Source organism: Anoplopoma fimbria, chromosome 4 (genome assembly GCF_027596085.1).
Source record: "Anoplopoma fimbria isolate UVic2021 breed Golden Eagle Sablefish chromosome 4, Afim_UVic_2022, whole genome shotgun sequence".
In the NCBI taxonomy this organism is placed as follows: Eukaryota; Metazoa; Chordata; class Actinopteri; order Perciformes; family Anoplopomatidae; genus Anoplopoma; species Anoplopoma fimbria.
Genome location: NC_072452.1, coordinates 9,891,077 through 9,906,786, shown reverse-complemented (window position 1 = coordinate 9,906,786; position 15,710 = coordinate 9,891,077). Strand labels below are relative to the sequence as shown.

General features: G+C 38.6%; 2 protein-coding genes across 3 annotated transcripts in view; both read right to left on the bottom strand.

The window, feature by feature from the left end:
- Positions 1-1,106: 1,106 nt before the first annotated feature.
- vma21 (vacuolar ATPase assembly factor VMA21) lies at positions 1,107-5,681 on the bottom strand. Its single transcript, XM_054597622.1, has 3 exons — positions 5,495-5,681; positions 3,130-3,239; positions 1,107-1,993 (listed from the first exon to the last, which is right to left on the bottom strand). Exons 1-3 carry the CDS (start codon positions 5,548-5,550, stop codon positions 1,854-1,856), a joined length of 306 nt encoding a protein of 101 aa, XP_054453597.1. The 5' UTR covers positions 5,551-5,681; the 3' UTR covers positions 1,107-1,853.
- A 6,394-nt stretch (positions 5,682-12,075) lies between these two features.
- mtnr1c (melatonin receptor 1C) overlaps positions 12,076-15,710 on the bottom strand; it is an 11,141-nt gene continuing 7,506 nt past the window's right edge. For both annotated transcript variants that reach the window (XM_054597621.1, XM_054597619.1), the window contains exon 5: positions 12,076-13,312. In XM_054597621.1, the coding sequence (XP_054453596.1) occupies positions 12,447-13,312 (866 nt within the window). In that variant the 3' untranslated portion in view covers positions 12,076-12,446. The remainder of the gene's footprint in view (positions 13,313-15,710) is intronic.

Sequence of the window (15,710 nt, the reverse complement as noted above, 5' to 3'; positions counted from 1 at the left end):
GTATGCTTTCAATATTCAACAACATTAAACACTACCCAGCTGATAATGAGAAAAAATATTCTACCTCAGAGCATCAGCAAAGAGAAGATGTTGTCTCAGTTTGTCTGTATAATGTTCCTCTTCTTCTATGATGTCATACACTGACACTGCATATCTTCCAGTGAGTGGCAGATAAAAGCACGTCTGAACATGCAACACAGCTGACAGTTAAAATAAAGATCATACAACAATAATTCAATTTTATAGAATTAATAGTTATATGTACAGTTGACACTGGAAAGTGTATTAGATACTAGATCCAGTTTTACATACTTCAGTAAGGTAGGTGGCGGTATGCACCTTTAAGTTGGCATCGCAATCCACCAAAAAAAGGCAAAGAAGAAGAAGAAGACTACCACACTGGAAAGTTGAGAAGTGCATAATGTTCATGAAAAAATGTACAAATACAAACAGGATCTGGACAAACCTGAAGAGCCGTCCATAGTTCCCACAGACCGTGTAAACTAAGGGAGGGAGAAAATTCGATACAGCATTATTAGATTAGGGTGGCAATATTGTATCAATAAACGGATACCAGGAATCAATCTTTTATTATATAAACTAGCAATATTGCAAAAAGAAGTTAAAGCTTTTGGTAACAATCGCTTTCTGAGTTTTTTTCTGATGTGTTCATGGTTAAAGTAAGTGGGATTGGCATGAAATTGGCCAAAACAAAAATTGTTTAAGTCAGTCTCTCTGCTTGACTGACAAACCTATGTTGCTGCAGTGCTGATTTTGTTAACTAAAACTATGACGATATATTTCCGTCAACCTTTTTTTTCATGACTAAGACGAAACAAAGATTAGACGGCAAAGACATCTTTCAACACTAGCGGTGACAAAAAAGACAAGACTAAAGTGTAGTTTAAAAAACAATAGCATATAAGAAACCTGAATACCACAACATAATGTCATGTCTGATCATTAGTGTACTCTATTCTTAATTGGGAATACAGTACACTACTGGGAATCAATAGTAACAAACATTTAAACATTTTCATGCACAATTTTACATGTCAACATTTTTTTAAATCTGCAATATGTAAACTGAAACGAAAAAGTAACATTTTATTTTTCAAATAAGTTTATTTGAGCAAGTGAACATTCTTATCTTCATCACATAAATTCACTGAGAACATCCTCAAATCTCCAAACATCTGAGTACAAACCGTTCCTTTGAATACAAATTGTTATGCAATAAGTTTCCGATTCAAAGTAACAAAATTTCACTGAGCTTCATCACACACATTGATCATTAAGGACAGGACGTCATGAAATTTCCGCTCCAAAATACAGCACGAAAGTTAAGCACATTATGAGTTTGTATTGAAGTTAAGGGTCATCTTTAAATGTACATATAAGAACTGAAATTTGAGGACAGAATGATCAATTCAGCCCTGCAAATTCTCACAGAATGGATGTAGAGCATTTTGGAATCACATTCTTCATACATAAACATTACAAGCACATACAGTGTGTGTATGTATGTATCCAAAACCCAAGATGTTTTCGTACGCGACAAACTCATAACTGTGAAGGGACTTGTAGCATTTGGCCAAATGGCCGCTTATATCAAAGCCTCTTCAGAATAGGGGCCATCCTCTCCACCACGCCAGGAAATAATACAGTAGTTTCATGCTTTAACCTTGTGTTAAAGCCTAAGCGCAACCAGATCCCCTAACTGTCTGGTTGGTAGGGATGGTACTTTGTTTACTGCTGGAGCCCATGGTGGTTGGGGGGAGGGGGGGGAGCCTGCAGATCCATCCCTGTGTCTGCCCATCTCCTCCAGTCTTACGAGCTGATAAGGACATGCCTTAATCGTGTTTGCCCTTCCCTTTAGGCGCGCCTTCGTTCCAGGCCACATAAACAAACAGAGCCAGAACCACATGCACAGCGAGCACTGCAACGATGGCTGCATAGAAGTAGCTGTCAGAGCTTGACATCTTCATTGAACCTGGAAAAGGGAGGCGGAGATCAGTTAACAGTGATGAAAAGCAGCTGCATTACAGTGTCAAAAGTGACCACATCATCTTTTATGTGAAAATGAATGTCAATGTAAAACTTAATTTAATGGCCATTAGAAAAATAAGACTAGGAGTGTGCGATATGATTATTTTAAGATGAGAATAAAGTGTTTACTATAAGAGAGTATTATATACCGTTTATGCTGTTCTACTTTATCCTTTAATTTCTCCAGTTTTATTAGGTCATTGTGGGCAATATTATAAACCAATGAGTAGGACTGCTGTCAGACTTGGATTAACAGGATTAAGGGATGTCAGTAATTTGGATACCTTAACATTTTGTAATTGGCCACAAATAAGACTCAATCGTCCGGTTAGAATATCTATATATCATTTCTCAATGAAATGTACTTTAACACTACACACTGGTGGACTCTATAGCAACCTTGCAGCTGGTGCCCTTTCATTTTTTTTTGCCCTTGCCCCTCAGAGAGTCTGTCACTCTCACGATATATATATATATATATATATAATTACTTTTTGATCACATAAAAAATAAAAATAAAATGTATTCAAATAAAGTTATCAATGATATGAAATCCATTATTCAGACAATAAAGTTCTGCCTATGAATGTCTTGATTTGATTATGTTCTAATGACAATTTGCATCAACAATGCAGGGACGAATACTGCCAACCATCTCTCTGCCTTACTGTTACTGTTGGAGCCAATAAACTAGCTATATTATGGGGTCGATATTCGTATTTTAGGGCATTCTATGCCTCTTAAAGAGTAAACAAAAGATAGATATGACAGTAAACGAGGGGGGAGAGATTGTTTGTGATCATTTACAGACAGTAATGCCATTATAGTATTTCGACCACAAAGCACTGTTTACTTTAATTTCCATAGTTATGTTAAAAAAATAATAAATATTGTAATTGGCTAAATCCACGATTAGTCAGACTGTTAGGCTTTTATCTGGTACAAAGATGAGACCCGGAATAAGGTGAAGAGGGCAGTTTGTGGGAGCATATCTTTTCATCTTCATCAGTGGAATAAAAGAAACGTTTGAGGTCTGACCTGGCTATGCCGACACAAACAAACTAGTGTTGCAAACCTCACCCTCAAAGAGGTACGCCTTTGTGGCAAAGTAGAGTCCAATGGGCAGCGTCACCATCAGGATAGTGAAGAACAGCAGGGTCTTGAGGGCTGAGACCAGGGAGCTCTCATTTCTGCAGGAGTACAAGACCTGAGAGTCAGTGACCGTAGTGGGTTATATGTGAACCACTCATTTGATTAGATTCAAGTACTAGTACAACGAAATGCAGTTTCACCATCTAACCAGAAGAGTTCATTTTTTTTCTCATTAATGTACACTCAGCAACCCATCTTGACAGAAAAAAACAGAAATGTAGAAATTTTTGCAAATTTATTAAAAAAGAAAAACTGAAATATCACATGGTCATAAGTATTCAGACCCTTTGCTCAGTATTGAGTAGAAGCACCCTTTTGAGCTAGTACAGCCATGAGTCTTCTTGGGAATGATGCAACAAGTTTCTCACACCTGGATTTGGGGATCCTCTGCCATTCTTCCTTGCAGATCCTCTCCAGTTCTGTCAGGTTGGATGGTGAACGTTGGTGGACAGCCATTTTCAGGTCTCTCCAGAGATGCTCAATTGGGTTTAGGTCAGGGCTCTGGCTGGGCCGGTCAAGAATGGTCACAGACTTGTTCCGAAGCCACTCCTTTGTTATTTTAGCTGTGTGCTTCGGGTCATTGTCTTGTTGGAAGGTGAACCTTCGGCCCAGTCTGAGGTCCTGAGCACTCTGGAGGAGGTTTTCTTCCAGGATATCTCTGTACTTGGCCGCATTCATCTTTCCTTCAATTGCAACCAGTCGTCCTGTCCCTGCAGCTGAAAAACACCCCCATAGCATGATGCTGCCACCACCATGTTTCACTGTTGGGATTGTATTGGGCAGGTGATGAGCAGTGCCTGGTTTTCTCCACACATACCGCTTAGAATTAACGCCAAAAAGTTCAATCTTGGTCTCATCAGACCAGAGAATCTTATTTCTCATAGTTTGGGAGTCCTCCATGTGTTTTTTGGCAAACTCTATGCGGGCTTTCATATGTCTTGCACTGAGGAGAGGCTTCCGTCGGGCCACTCTGCCATAAAGCCCCGACTGGTGGAGGGCTGCAGTGATAGTTGACTTTGTGGAACTTTCTCCCATCTCCCTACTGCATCTCTGGAGCTCAGCCACAGTGATCTTTGGGTTCTTCTTTACCTCTCTCACCAAGGCTCTTCTCCCACGATTGCTCAGTTTGGCTGGACGGCCAGGTCTAGGAAGAGTTCTGGTCATCCCATACTTCTTCCATTTAAGGATTATGGAGGCCACTGTGCTCTTAGGAACCTTGAGTGCTGCAGAAATTCTTTTGTAACCTTGGCCAGATCTGTGCCTTGCCACAATTCTGTCTCTGAGCTCCTTGGGCAGTTCCTTCGACCTCATGATTCTCATTTGTTCTGACATGCACTGTGAGCTGTAAGGTCTTATATAGACAGGTGTGTGCCTTTCCTAATCAAGTCCAATCAGTTTAATTAAACACAGCTGGACTCCAATGAAGGAGTAGAACCATCTCAAGGAGGATCAGAAGAAATGGACAGCATGTGAGTTAAATATGAGTGTCACAGCAAAGGGTCTGAATACTTATGACCATGTGATATTTCAGTTTTTCTTTTTTAATAAATTTGCAAAAATTTCTACATTTCTGTTTTTTTCTGTCAAGATGGGTTGCTGAGTGTACATTAATGCGAAAAAAAAAATGAACTTTTTCGATTTTAGCAAATGGCTGCAATGAAACAAAGAGTGAAAAATTTAAAGGGGTCTGAATACTTTCCCCACTGTACCCACTGTATATATATATATATATATATATATATATATATATATATATAGTATAAACAGTATGAACAGTGGATATGAGCTGTGGATATGAGCTGCAGTATATATATATATATACATATATATATATATATATATATATATATATATATATATATATACAGTATATATATACTGTATATATATATACTGATATATATATATATATATATATATATATATATATGCATATCTATATATATATACATATACAGTATATATACAGTATATATATACTATATATATATATACTATATATATATATATATATATATATATATATAATATATATATATATATATATATATATATAGTATAAACAGTAAGGTTTATTCATGTGGGGATGTCCCTTGATTAATGTTGTGTTCAATGATTACACCACATGATATAAAGTATGCTGTAAAGGTGTGCACGTGCTCCTGAAGCAGCCCCGTGCTGTGTGGAAACAGTCGTCACTCCGCAGACAGAGAGGCTAGGCTAACGCGCTGCTAGCTAGGTTAGCTTTGGCTAGGGTTAGCATTAGCTAGCTGCTGGTTTACTGGTTTCTCACCCCCTGTAATAAGCCGGCGGTCCGGCGTCCGAAGCTGCTCCGACAGATCCGTCCATTGCTGGGCTGATCGGAGACGAGGTGGAGATTTAAAACGGGAAATATGCTCGGTTAACGTCGGCGTTGTCCCCGTTTGTGTTTTGTTGACAGCGCAGCTTGAATCCCTACTTCCGCATACGATCACGGGGCTCGTCACATGACCAGCGATGACGCAGGGTAGTCTCGCGAGACCAGACTTAACCGCAACAGTCGAGGCCATAGATTCAGTCATGTCTTTGCAGAAATAAAGGATATTTGGGGATTTAAGTGATTTCTTTAAAATATGGAACTAAGTATCAACTTTCAAGCACTATGTATCTCCTCTGTTTTTGTGTCTTCCAGACTGCAATTTGAAATGTAATTACATTTTATAATCCCACCATAACCGGGTGAACACGTTTTATGTGGTTTATGGTTTATTCCCAAAAGTCACAGCAATACTATATAAATAATATAGTATTCAGATCCTTTTCTTTAAAGCCTAAGAGTAGCAATAGGTTTCAACAAAGTAAAAAATACTCAATTACAAGTAAAGGTCCGGCATTCAACATGTCACCCAAGTAGAAGCAACTAAAAGCACAGACATCGGCTGCTCATTATTATCAGAATTTCCCCTTGAAAAGTTATAATGTTGTAGCCCATATAGCTTTGTTGGATTATTATTAATCCGGCCCATATTTATTATAATAATGCATCATATATTTAAGATTTTCATATATTTTGTCTTTTGTTTTATCTGCAAAGTAACTAGAATAGCTTACAGCATTTAATACACTATTGAATACTACTTAAGTACAGTAGGCCTACAAGAATATAAGTACTTAACCTTTACTCGAGTAACTTTGAATAGATTAAACAGATTATATTCTCATGAAACTGTAGCCTACTACAACCCAGGGAACTACATTTTCTAGACAAGATCAAGCATGGATGTATTTTACTAAAATGGCCCAAAAGGGTTTAAGGCTCTTATAAATTTCTTTTTTCGTTTGTTTCAGTTTCTTTGTTATTTACTTCATATATTAAATTAATGACGGTTTAAAGTAATAGAGGGTGTATGTAGGGCATCTAAATAACTTGTTTACCTGTTGTCCTGCATATATTTTATATTTAGGTTGATTGCATTTCAATATACCTGTGTATAAACCCATTTATTAATTTATTTTTGCACTACATTAGGCTTATATGCATTTAGAAGACTTGAAGTCAGGATCATAAAGCATCTTCTTTGGCCTTTGAGGATGAGAGAAATACAATCTGAATCGAGTCTAGACTATTTTTTTTAGAATAATTGCTTAATGGTATAATTTCCTGTATGTTATCTATTGTGCGGGGTTAAATTAGCCAAAAACACAAGCTTGTCCTGTTCAGGAATTACAACCAGTTTTGATTCATGATATTGTATTACTTTCTAATGTGCTAGCAAATGGTCGAATCAGCATCACATCCCAATTCAGTCAAACTTTGATATGTTTTTTTTTTCCACATTTGTGGGTCTTTTTAAGAAAATTAAAAAATATATATGTTTTTTACAAACGAGGTCAGAAGCTGAACATTTATAGCCATTGTCTTTGAAGTCAAACACACCTTATTCAGCTTTTTAACCTTTTTTAACCCTAACCCTAAAACGTCTTTTTCACAATTCTTTTCTATTCCGATACCAGGTTCCAAAAATAAAAGCAAAGAAATGATGAATGTAAACTTCGTCATTCAAGGATTATTTCTGGACGTCTTCTGTCATGTCATGTGCTTGGGCACCCTATATTCCTGAATAATTAAATCACTATAGACCATTTCCTGTAACAGAGAGTCATTTCGTCCATTTCGTGTCGACTGTGTACATTTAGTGTTGTGTATTGCCGGTGTTTCTGTTTGAAGTCTTGCTTCCTGAGTGTCAAGGAGTGGCACTTTCTGCTCCAGTTGGCTTTGTTCTCACCGGTCCCAAGCTCAGCATGTTCCCCAAAACACATTTCATTTGAAAAGACTCTCAATAGGGAACCAGCCAGAACCCTTAAGAACAATCCAATGATGTGTGTTAAAAATAATCATTTCACTTTCTGTGGCAATTTCACTCAAAGAGCACAGGGTAACAAAAAAAAATCTGCCTTTTTTGTTTTGTTAGACGCTGCACTTTGGAGAAAGACAGTGAACATGGGAGTCGAGTGGACTTTTAACACTAAAAACCAAATACAGGTCCTTTGTTCATCAGTACTGTTTGCAGACACCACGAGTACAGATGGTAATACCTCAATCAATATAATTTCATATTTTATAAATGTGACAATATTTATTGATAGATCAGATCAACAATATATATATATATATATTATGCCTTATGTTTTGTGATTGTACAGAAAAATATCTTTATTTAATAATTTATCAATAATCAATAAAGCTGGCAATAATTCTAAAATAGATTTTTAGTTTAATTTTTTAATTCTTTAATTGTCAATATTTATTATTCCAGTCCTCCCAATACACTGGTCTTTTATTTTCTCAGGAAACAAATGCAATAGCCCCCCAAAAATTCAATAGTTTATCGCTGTGAGCTTTGGGAATAAACCATAAACCACAGAAGACGTGTTCACCCGTTATGGTGGGATTATAAAATTTAATAAAACTGCATCTAAAATTAAAGATTGACAAATGTTTAATTCTCAATGGAATACCAATGTTTATATCTGGTCAAGGGTCTTTTGTTTGCAAGTTCAATACAGTATAAAATTGTCCTTCCTCAAGGAGATTGACCTCTGACCTTCCAGAAAAATTTCCCATGGCTCTCTCTGTCTGGACTCCCCTAGCTATGCCTTTTCATTCCACATGTCACCAGTGCTCTATGTCAAACATGAGGCAGCCCATACTCCACACCACACCTGTTGTTTTGACCAAGTGACAGTGCCAAAGTGTTTTAACTCAAATGGAATGGAAGTTTCCATTCCAAAAAAGAGTACAAATAGAAAACAAAAATAGTTCCATGCTATTCTTACCTTTGTCATTTGTTGCTTTTATAACTGCTGCTTAAAGTGAGAGGATTGTTATTAGCATATATTAGCTTGTGCAAGTGTTAAGGTAACCAAGTATTTATTCAGTTACTGTACTTTATTGTACTATATGTACAATTTTGAGGTACTGGAGTATTCTATTTTATGCTACTTTATACTCCAGCTTGACAAGATTTGAGGGTTATCCAGACTTTTTCTCAGTCAAGACCAGTTGCACCGCGAATATAACCCTCTGTTAAATGTCAATTTTTCATTTTCACACTTCAGTTTTTGTCTGGATTAAACAAACAAGATACGTGTAAATAAGATTTATAGGAACTGGTAGTAGGATTTTGTCTCTTTTAGACAAAGCCAAGATAACTAATGTAATATATAATTTAAAAAAATATATATATTATTCAGTGGATCAAGCACTGAATATATAGCTTATAATATTTTCTTTTGTAATGCAGGAGTGTTACTTGTTATGAAGTATCTTTACATTCATAATGTGTTCATTACTTTCAAGATCTTAGGACTTCTTCCACCGCTGGTATCATGGCAAACTAGAAGTCACTGTCAACAAAGTAGAAAAACTTAAACATTTACATTTCATCTATAATCCCCATTGCTGCATCAGTCTCGAAATAAAGAAATCGGATATAAATAATCACAATAATCCACATTTCCTTCTCTCATTGGCTTCCTTGGACCCACGCCACCTAAAACCTCCTGGTAGCATTGTGACCCACAGCCCATTGGGACATGTAGGAACACATCATATGCATGACCACACAGGCAGTGCTAAACCCGATGCACAAATCCATTAGGAGACTTGCTATTGGGGCAGCAGGCCTACTGTGAGACCCCACTGCTGTAAAATGCAATGATGTGCAAGAGCTGTAGAAATTTCTCTGTACAAAGAGGAGAGCTGCGTCTGGATTCATCCAGCGAGGCGAAAAACCGTCATGGCATGCTGTCGTTGGGCCGTGTAATGCCTCACTCTCCATGCATTGTGGAAATAATCATTATCTATTTGAGAAGGAAAATGAAATAAGTAAAAAGTTAAAGTATGGCTGTTGAGGGAGTATCATGTCCTCAGGCCAGTTTGGACAATAAATTCTCGCTTCCATCACGTGGATGCTGCAAAGAGCACTGCACATCTTTAGTTAACAAAAACAATAAGACAATCCTTGTATCTGACATATGACAACATGATAAGATTTATCATCTGCAATTCCAACACATCCCTGATTAACAGTTAGTATCTATGGTGAGGCTTGGCTGTAGAAAACTTACCTGAGACTTAACGTAGCAACCGAAGCAAATGGAGCTGACGTTACACAGAAACCAGGGAGACGGCAGAGTTCAGTCTCTGCATGGATAGATAACTCTGTCCTTGAACATACCAAAAGAAAAATGTCTCCACAAGCCATTACCCTTCATATCAAATCACAGGCAAAATGACAGACAGGGTGGATAGACTAGACATTTCAACTATTCATCCTGGACTGTGGTTTGTATTTCAGATATATCTATTTAGCAATTTGTTTAGTGTAAACATGCCCAATATTACTTTACAAAGAAACTATATATCTTGGGAATCTAGAATCACAAGCTAGCCAAAATTGGTAGAATTAGTAAGAAATCAAATGTCTTTGCTAAACAAAGTCTGCTTTATATTTTGTGATTCTAACATTATTATTTTTTTATGTCAAAATTGATCAATTTAGTAGCATGAAAAATTCCTTACGGTACTGAATGCTCAATTATAACCACTAGATTCAACAGCTGTCAAAATGACACATTGTGGTTTTAATCGGGGTTATATATCAGACTATATCTGGGACTTGATCTTGGTTTTACTACATGTCGGTTTTTGGACAGATTCAACAAACAAGATATAATCTGTTAATTACTGAGTGCTGGTCCGCAGATCTTTTGTAAACATTTGGAAAGGAGCAGACTACCTCCGTCCCTCTGCTTCCAGTCTTTACGCTAAGCTTAGAGGACTGTCTCCTGGCTGTAGCTTTATAATTAGTGGACAAATACTAGTATTGATTCTGTCATCTTACTCTCTGCAAGAAAGCAAGAAAAGTTTATTTCCCAAAATGTCAAACTATTCCTTGGGAAATAACAGGATAAATAAATACAGGTAAAACGAGCAGTAAAGGGAGAGAATGAAGACTAGAAGGTGAGAGGAAGAGGAAGAATGATGACCCTGCCATTAGTCTATGACTCGTCGGTGTGGTAGAGACGACTGTCATTTTCCCTCGAGCCCCTTTAGCCACTCATCTGTAGCTGACCTTGCACTGGCATGTGGGCTGCTTCTTTCATCCACATCAGAGGCGCTGTCTTGTACGATTGCAAGCGGGATTGAAGTTTTGTGCTATATAGCTTATCTTGATAACTTGATAGCCCCTGATCCATCAAGGATTGAGATTCTATAATCGTCCACTGAGGGTTTTAATTTAGTCAGACATGAGGCAGCCTGTCCAACCTTAGCTAGAGCAAAGCACGGCAGGATAGAAAATAATCTGAAGACTGAGTATTTGTTGTGCTGAACATATTTATGAATCCTATGAATTAGACATGGCGAATGTGTAATCTCTTTAATATTCCAGTAGCAGTGCATCATATCAAGAATGCGTCACATTGACATCTTGGAGCCTCCCTGTGAGGTGAACTGCACTCAGTTAGTTTGCTGGAATGAAGTTGCTGGGAGGCTGTCAGAGCTCATCTCAGCTAGGGTGACATGTTCTCAGGCACTCTTGCACTAACACGTAATTACATCTCTGGCTCCTGATGCGTATCATGTCCCCCAGACATTTAATAAACAAGAAGGCTAGCTGTATTCATCATCTGTTCATCCCGTTTTCAAAATGTCTACAATTCCTAAATTATTCAGGGTCTAAAAGGGGATGCTTGGGGCTTTGATCATTTTAATCTGATAAATTGATTCATGCAACAGTTGAGGCAGTTAAAAGACTGTTTCCTTTGACCAGAAAAATTTACTGAAACTGTGAGAGAATTCAATTTTACAAACAACAAGGCACATGTTTTTCCATTAACCAACAAAGTTCTGTTTCAGACGATTCTTCCCAGAGCTTATTTGTGAGGGAATCATGGCTCAGAAGATAAGCCTGAAGGTGAACCAGCATCATGTTGAATTACAACAAGCTACATTCTCAATGAGAATGAGCCTGAGATATTCATACGCACTCGGGATGAAATATGGAATGCAAACTTCATCTTAGCTTTCACAGAAGCTACAATGTGTTTCCAGATTGCCACCTATTTTCGTTTTAATATTGTCAGTCACTAAAATGATCATAAATGTTTGCATTAAATCCTTGATAATTGAGCCGAGCATTGAATAAAAAGGCTTCAGTTTATTCAGATAAGGGGATACTTTGAAGGAATACAACCAGCCTTTAGAATCTTCCATAATCAATTCTGCATTTAAGAGTGCAGAGACACAGTGGGCAAAGAAAATACATTTATTCTCCTTCCACAATGTTGTTGACATACTGTGCAAATAGGCACTGAGTCACTGTGGTCCACATGATGTACAGATGCTGGGATGTGGAAGTCCCCTGTCCAAATAATAAGCTATCCGGTTTGTAGTGACTGAATCTCTGAATGTTTTGGACAAATACTGACTAGTTACCTCGATATTTTTTCTTGCTTATGAACCAGGTGGTCCGTCTTTAAATTTTTGCAAAGAGAGCGCAGTGTACCGGTGATGAAATTGATTGTTTTTCTCTTAACATGAGGGGATAATGTCTCTGAAATGGTGAAAACGAAAACACGATTACATCCTTATAACTAGAAAATCATAAAAGTCTTATGAAAGGCACTGGGTGAAATATGGCACGAATCCACAATGGGGATCCAAAGAAACATAATCTTAGTTTCCCAGTAAAACATCAAGATTATACATTTATCTCCGCCACATTATTGTTTGTATAAGCCGGCGAAGGCTTACTCTTCAGTCCCTCTGTGGCACACCTGGAGGTCTCCATGAGGAGCAAACGTGGGATGCAAAGAGCAAGAAGAATTGTCTTGTATTCTTTGCGGAAGTTTTGGTTTAGCAGTCCATATATGACAGCGTTGAGGCAGCTGTTGAAGTAGGCCATGAAGTAGCTTGTGACAAAGAGCCACTCAGGTATGTTGGGCGCAACGTTCACTGGGTTTATAGCTACTGCGAGGCCTATGAGGTTCAGTGGAGCCCAGCACACGGCAAACAACACAAACACCATAAACATAGTCAGGAAGTTCCTCACATCACTGGGTTTCAGTTTGGTCCTTTGCTCCGGTTTAACCCGATGTTTCACTTGAATCACCAGCACCCATATCCTCATGTAGCAGTAGGACACCACCAGCAGCGGGATCAGAAAGTGGATGACCACCACTGAGATGGTGTAGTACGAGCTGACCGTCTGGGCGAAGGTGCAGGAGTAGACACGTGGGTCATACTGCAGCGAGCCGACAAAGAAGTTGGGCACCGTGGCGAGTGCGGTGAAGAACCAGGTGAGGCCCACGTAGCAGCAGGTGTTCCTCAGACTGTACAGCCGGTCGTAGTGGAGGCTGTGGCAAATGTAGCAGTACCGGTTGATTGCGATTGCCGTGATGTTGAAGATGGAGCCGATGACGCTCAGGCCCATGATGAAGCCACTTGCCTGGCAGTGTAGGTCACCCATGGTCCAATCATCATGGAAAATGGCGGTCAGGACCAGAGGGTAGGGGTACAAAGCAACCACCAGGTCTGCTACTGACAGACTCACCACAAAGATGTTGCCTGGAGAAACAGAAGGGGTTTAGATAAGAGAACAAAAAAAGGACCCAAACTTTTGAATGAATGAAGCATTAAAGCACTCCCTTTTAACTTTCTGCTCCGGGTTAAAATAAACTGTAAAAGAGCAGCTTCATTGTGCCCTCTGTGGCTCCTTTTGATGAGGCTTTTACCATGTACTCTCCACTGCACTGATGTGGATCCAGGCAGATGCTTTATTGTCACAGTTCTCTCAGTGTTGCAACCCCCATTTGTTCTCACAGTAACAGTTTTAAAAACTATTTATTTACTCTATTTCTATGGAAGGCAATGGGGGTCTGCCGGTCGGTCAGTTTGCCACTTTGGTCCAAACTGAAATAGCCCACCAACCTTTAAGTGGATTTACATGAATTTTGTACAGATGTGCATCGTGTCCAGAGGATGAGTACCACTGAATTTGGTGATCCCCGAACTGCTTTTTGCCCCACCATGTGATTCACGTTTATGGGTTGTAGTAAAAGTCAGTTTTTAATATCTCCAATACTTCGGTTTAGGACAAAATACCTGTCATCACCACCAGCCTCAGCTGTACTGAGGTGGTAAAGGTGTTATTTATCAAACCTGTCTAACATCAGCATGCAACATGTTGGCATTGTCATTGCCAGCAAGCTAGAGCCGCTAGCATGGCTGTAGATTACTAGTCTATTATGTTGTACCACAGAACAGATTTGTTCTATTGACAGGGTTTTATTTGGCAGGTCGATTCCAATAAAAATGCTTCAATCAGGCTGTTCTTGTTTTAAAGCTTTTCTGCGCCAGACAGTTGAGCACATAAAAAACAGGACATGGTTTTAGCGTCTGATTACATCTAAACAAGTTTCCGTTCTCCTGGGGTCTAAACTGATGGTTGTGTGACACTGGATGTCCTTGGAAGAAAATGAATCATAGAAAATGACGTCTGATATTGTTATAGTGCAGCTGCTCTGGGTGGGGGTGGGTTGGGATAAAACAATAAATCAAATTGTAATGTGTAAGATTAAGATGATAGATAACAAGAACATACAGTACAGTGGAGCCACGATGCAATTTAAGTGGTGTTTTGCGTTGACATTGTGCGGTAAAGGGTCTATTGTGTGTGAGCTACACATTTTAAGAGTAAAGATTTGTTATAGAGTGGAGATTTTACCCAAATAAACCCAGCTTTTTCCACCATTAAATACAGTTAAACAAGCTTTTTACGGATAAAACTGTTTTATATGCGTATTCATTTTTATTTATATAATCTCCATGTGAGTAGCATCAAGCAGATAAAAATAAACCAGGCCAAAAAGTTGATAAATACTGCTTTTCATTACCAACTCTGCTGTTTCTCAAGCATCATTACATCACTGGTAAGAATATAAATATTTATGCTATCTGTAAATGATCTGTAAAGGATTATATATAATGTGCCTCATTTTATCAAACATTTTTCATCAGACATTGGGGTGATTCAAGGGTTCATATAACATAACCTACCTTCTGAAGTGGAAATGTGAAGGCGCAAGACTCTCGCTCATTCACACAACAGCTGAATCAACAGTGTTGATTGGCAGATATGATGGGAGTGGATGAAAAACATATGTTGGCCATCAATCCTCTGCTTTCAAAGCTTGTTACAATCCCTTCACCCGAGGGACAGCGGTGCTACAGTATGTCTAATTTGGATTTACTCGCCTGAACTTGATTCATTGAATGTTGTAACAAAGAACATACAACGTCATAATCAGTCATTATATTCCTACCTTCCTAACTGGGGGACTTTTCTGATATGTTTTATTTTAAAAAAGAAAGGCAGATGTTGGTCAGATCTGGCACAGGAATTCAGTGACAGACAATTTCCAAGTGACTAAAACAGCACGAGCCATATCTCAGGCCCAATGAGATAAAAATAAAAGCATTTGCTCTTCCTCCTCGAGTCAGCTCAGTGGACAAATCTGTCAGATTGTATTTGTGACGCTCACAGTGCTCACTGTGTGCATTTGTCATTGTGCAGAGGTTTGATTCCTCGCTGACATCGTGCGGCTCAGTGCTATCTGGCTGGACAGGGCATGCTACAGCTTCATAGCTCTCTCTGGCTGAACTCTCTCACCCCTTTATCATAAAGAGGATGAGGTAAGTGCTAAAACACCGCTGAGAGGATTGCTGTGAAGCAGCCAGATGACTCTCTTTGTTTTGTTGGCACCTATTATTAAAACATTGGCCAAACCATTTCCTCTCGCTGTTTAATTAAACAACTTGGCCGGCCCGATGCTTATCACACCCAAACTCACAACGCTGAAACGATTATTTTTGTGTGTGTAAAACAGCTGAACAACATCGGTATCCTCATGCCTGGATACCAGTCTTGCCTATTGACATCTCTGGGAGCTATTATCAACAACAA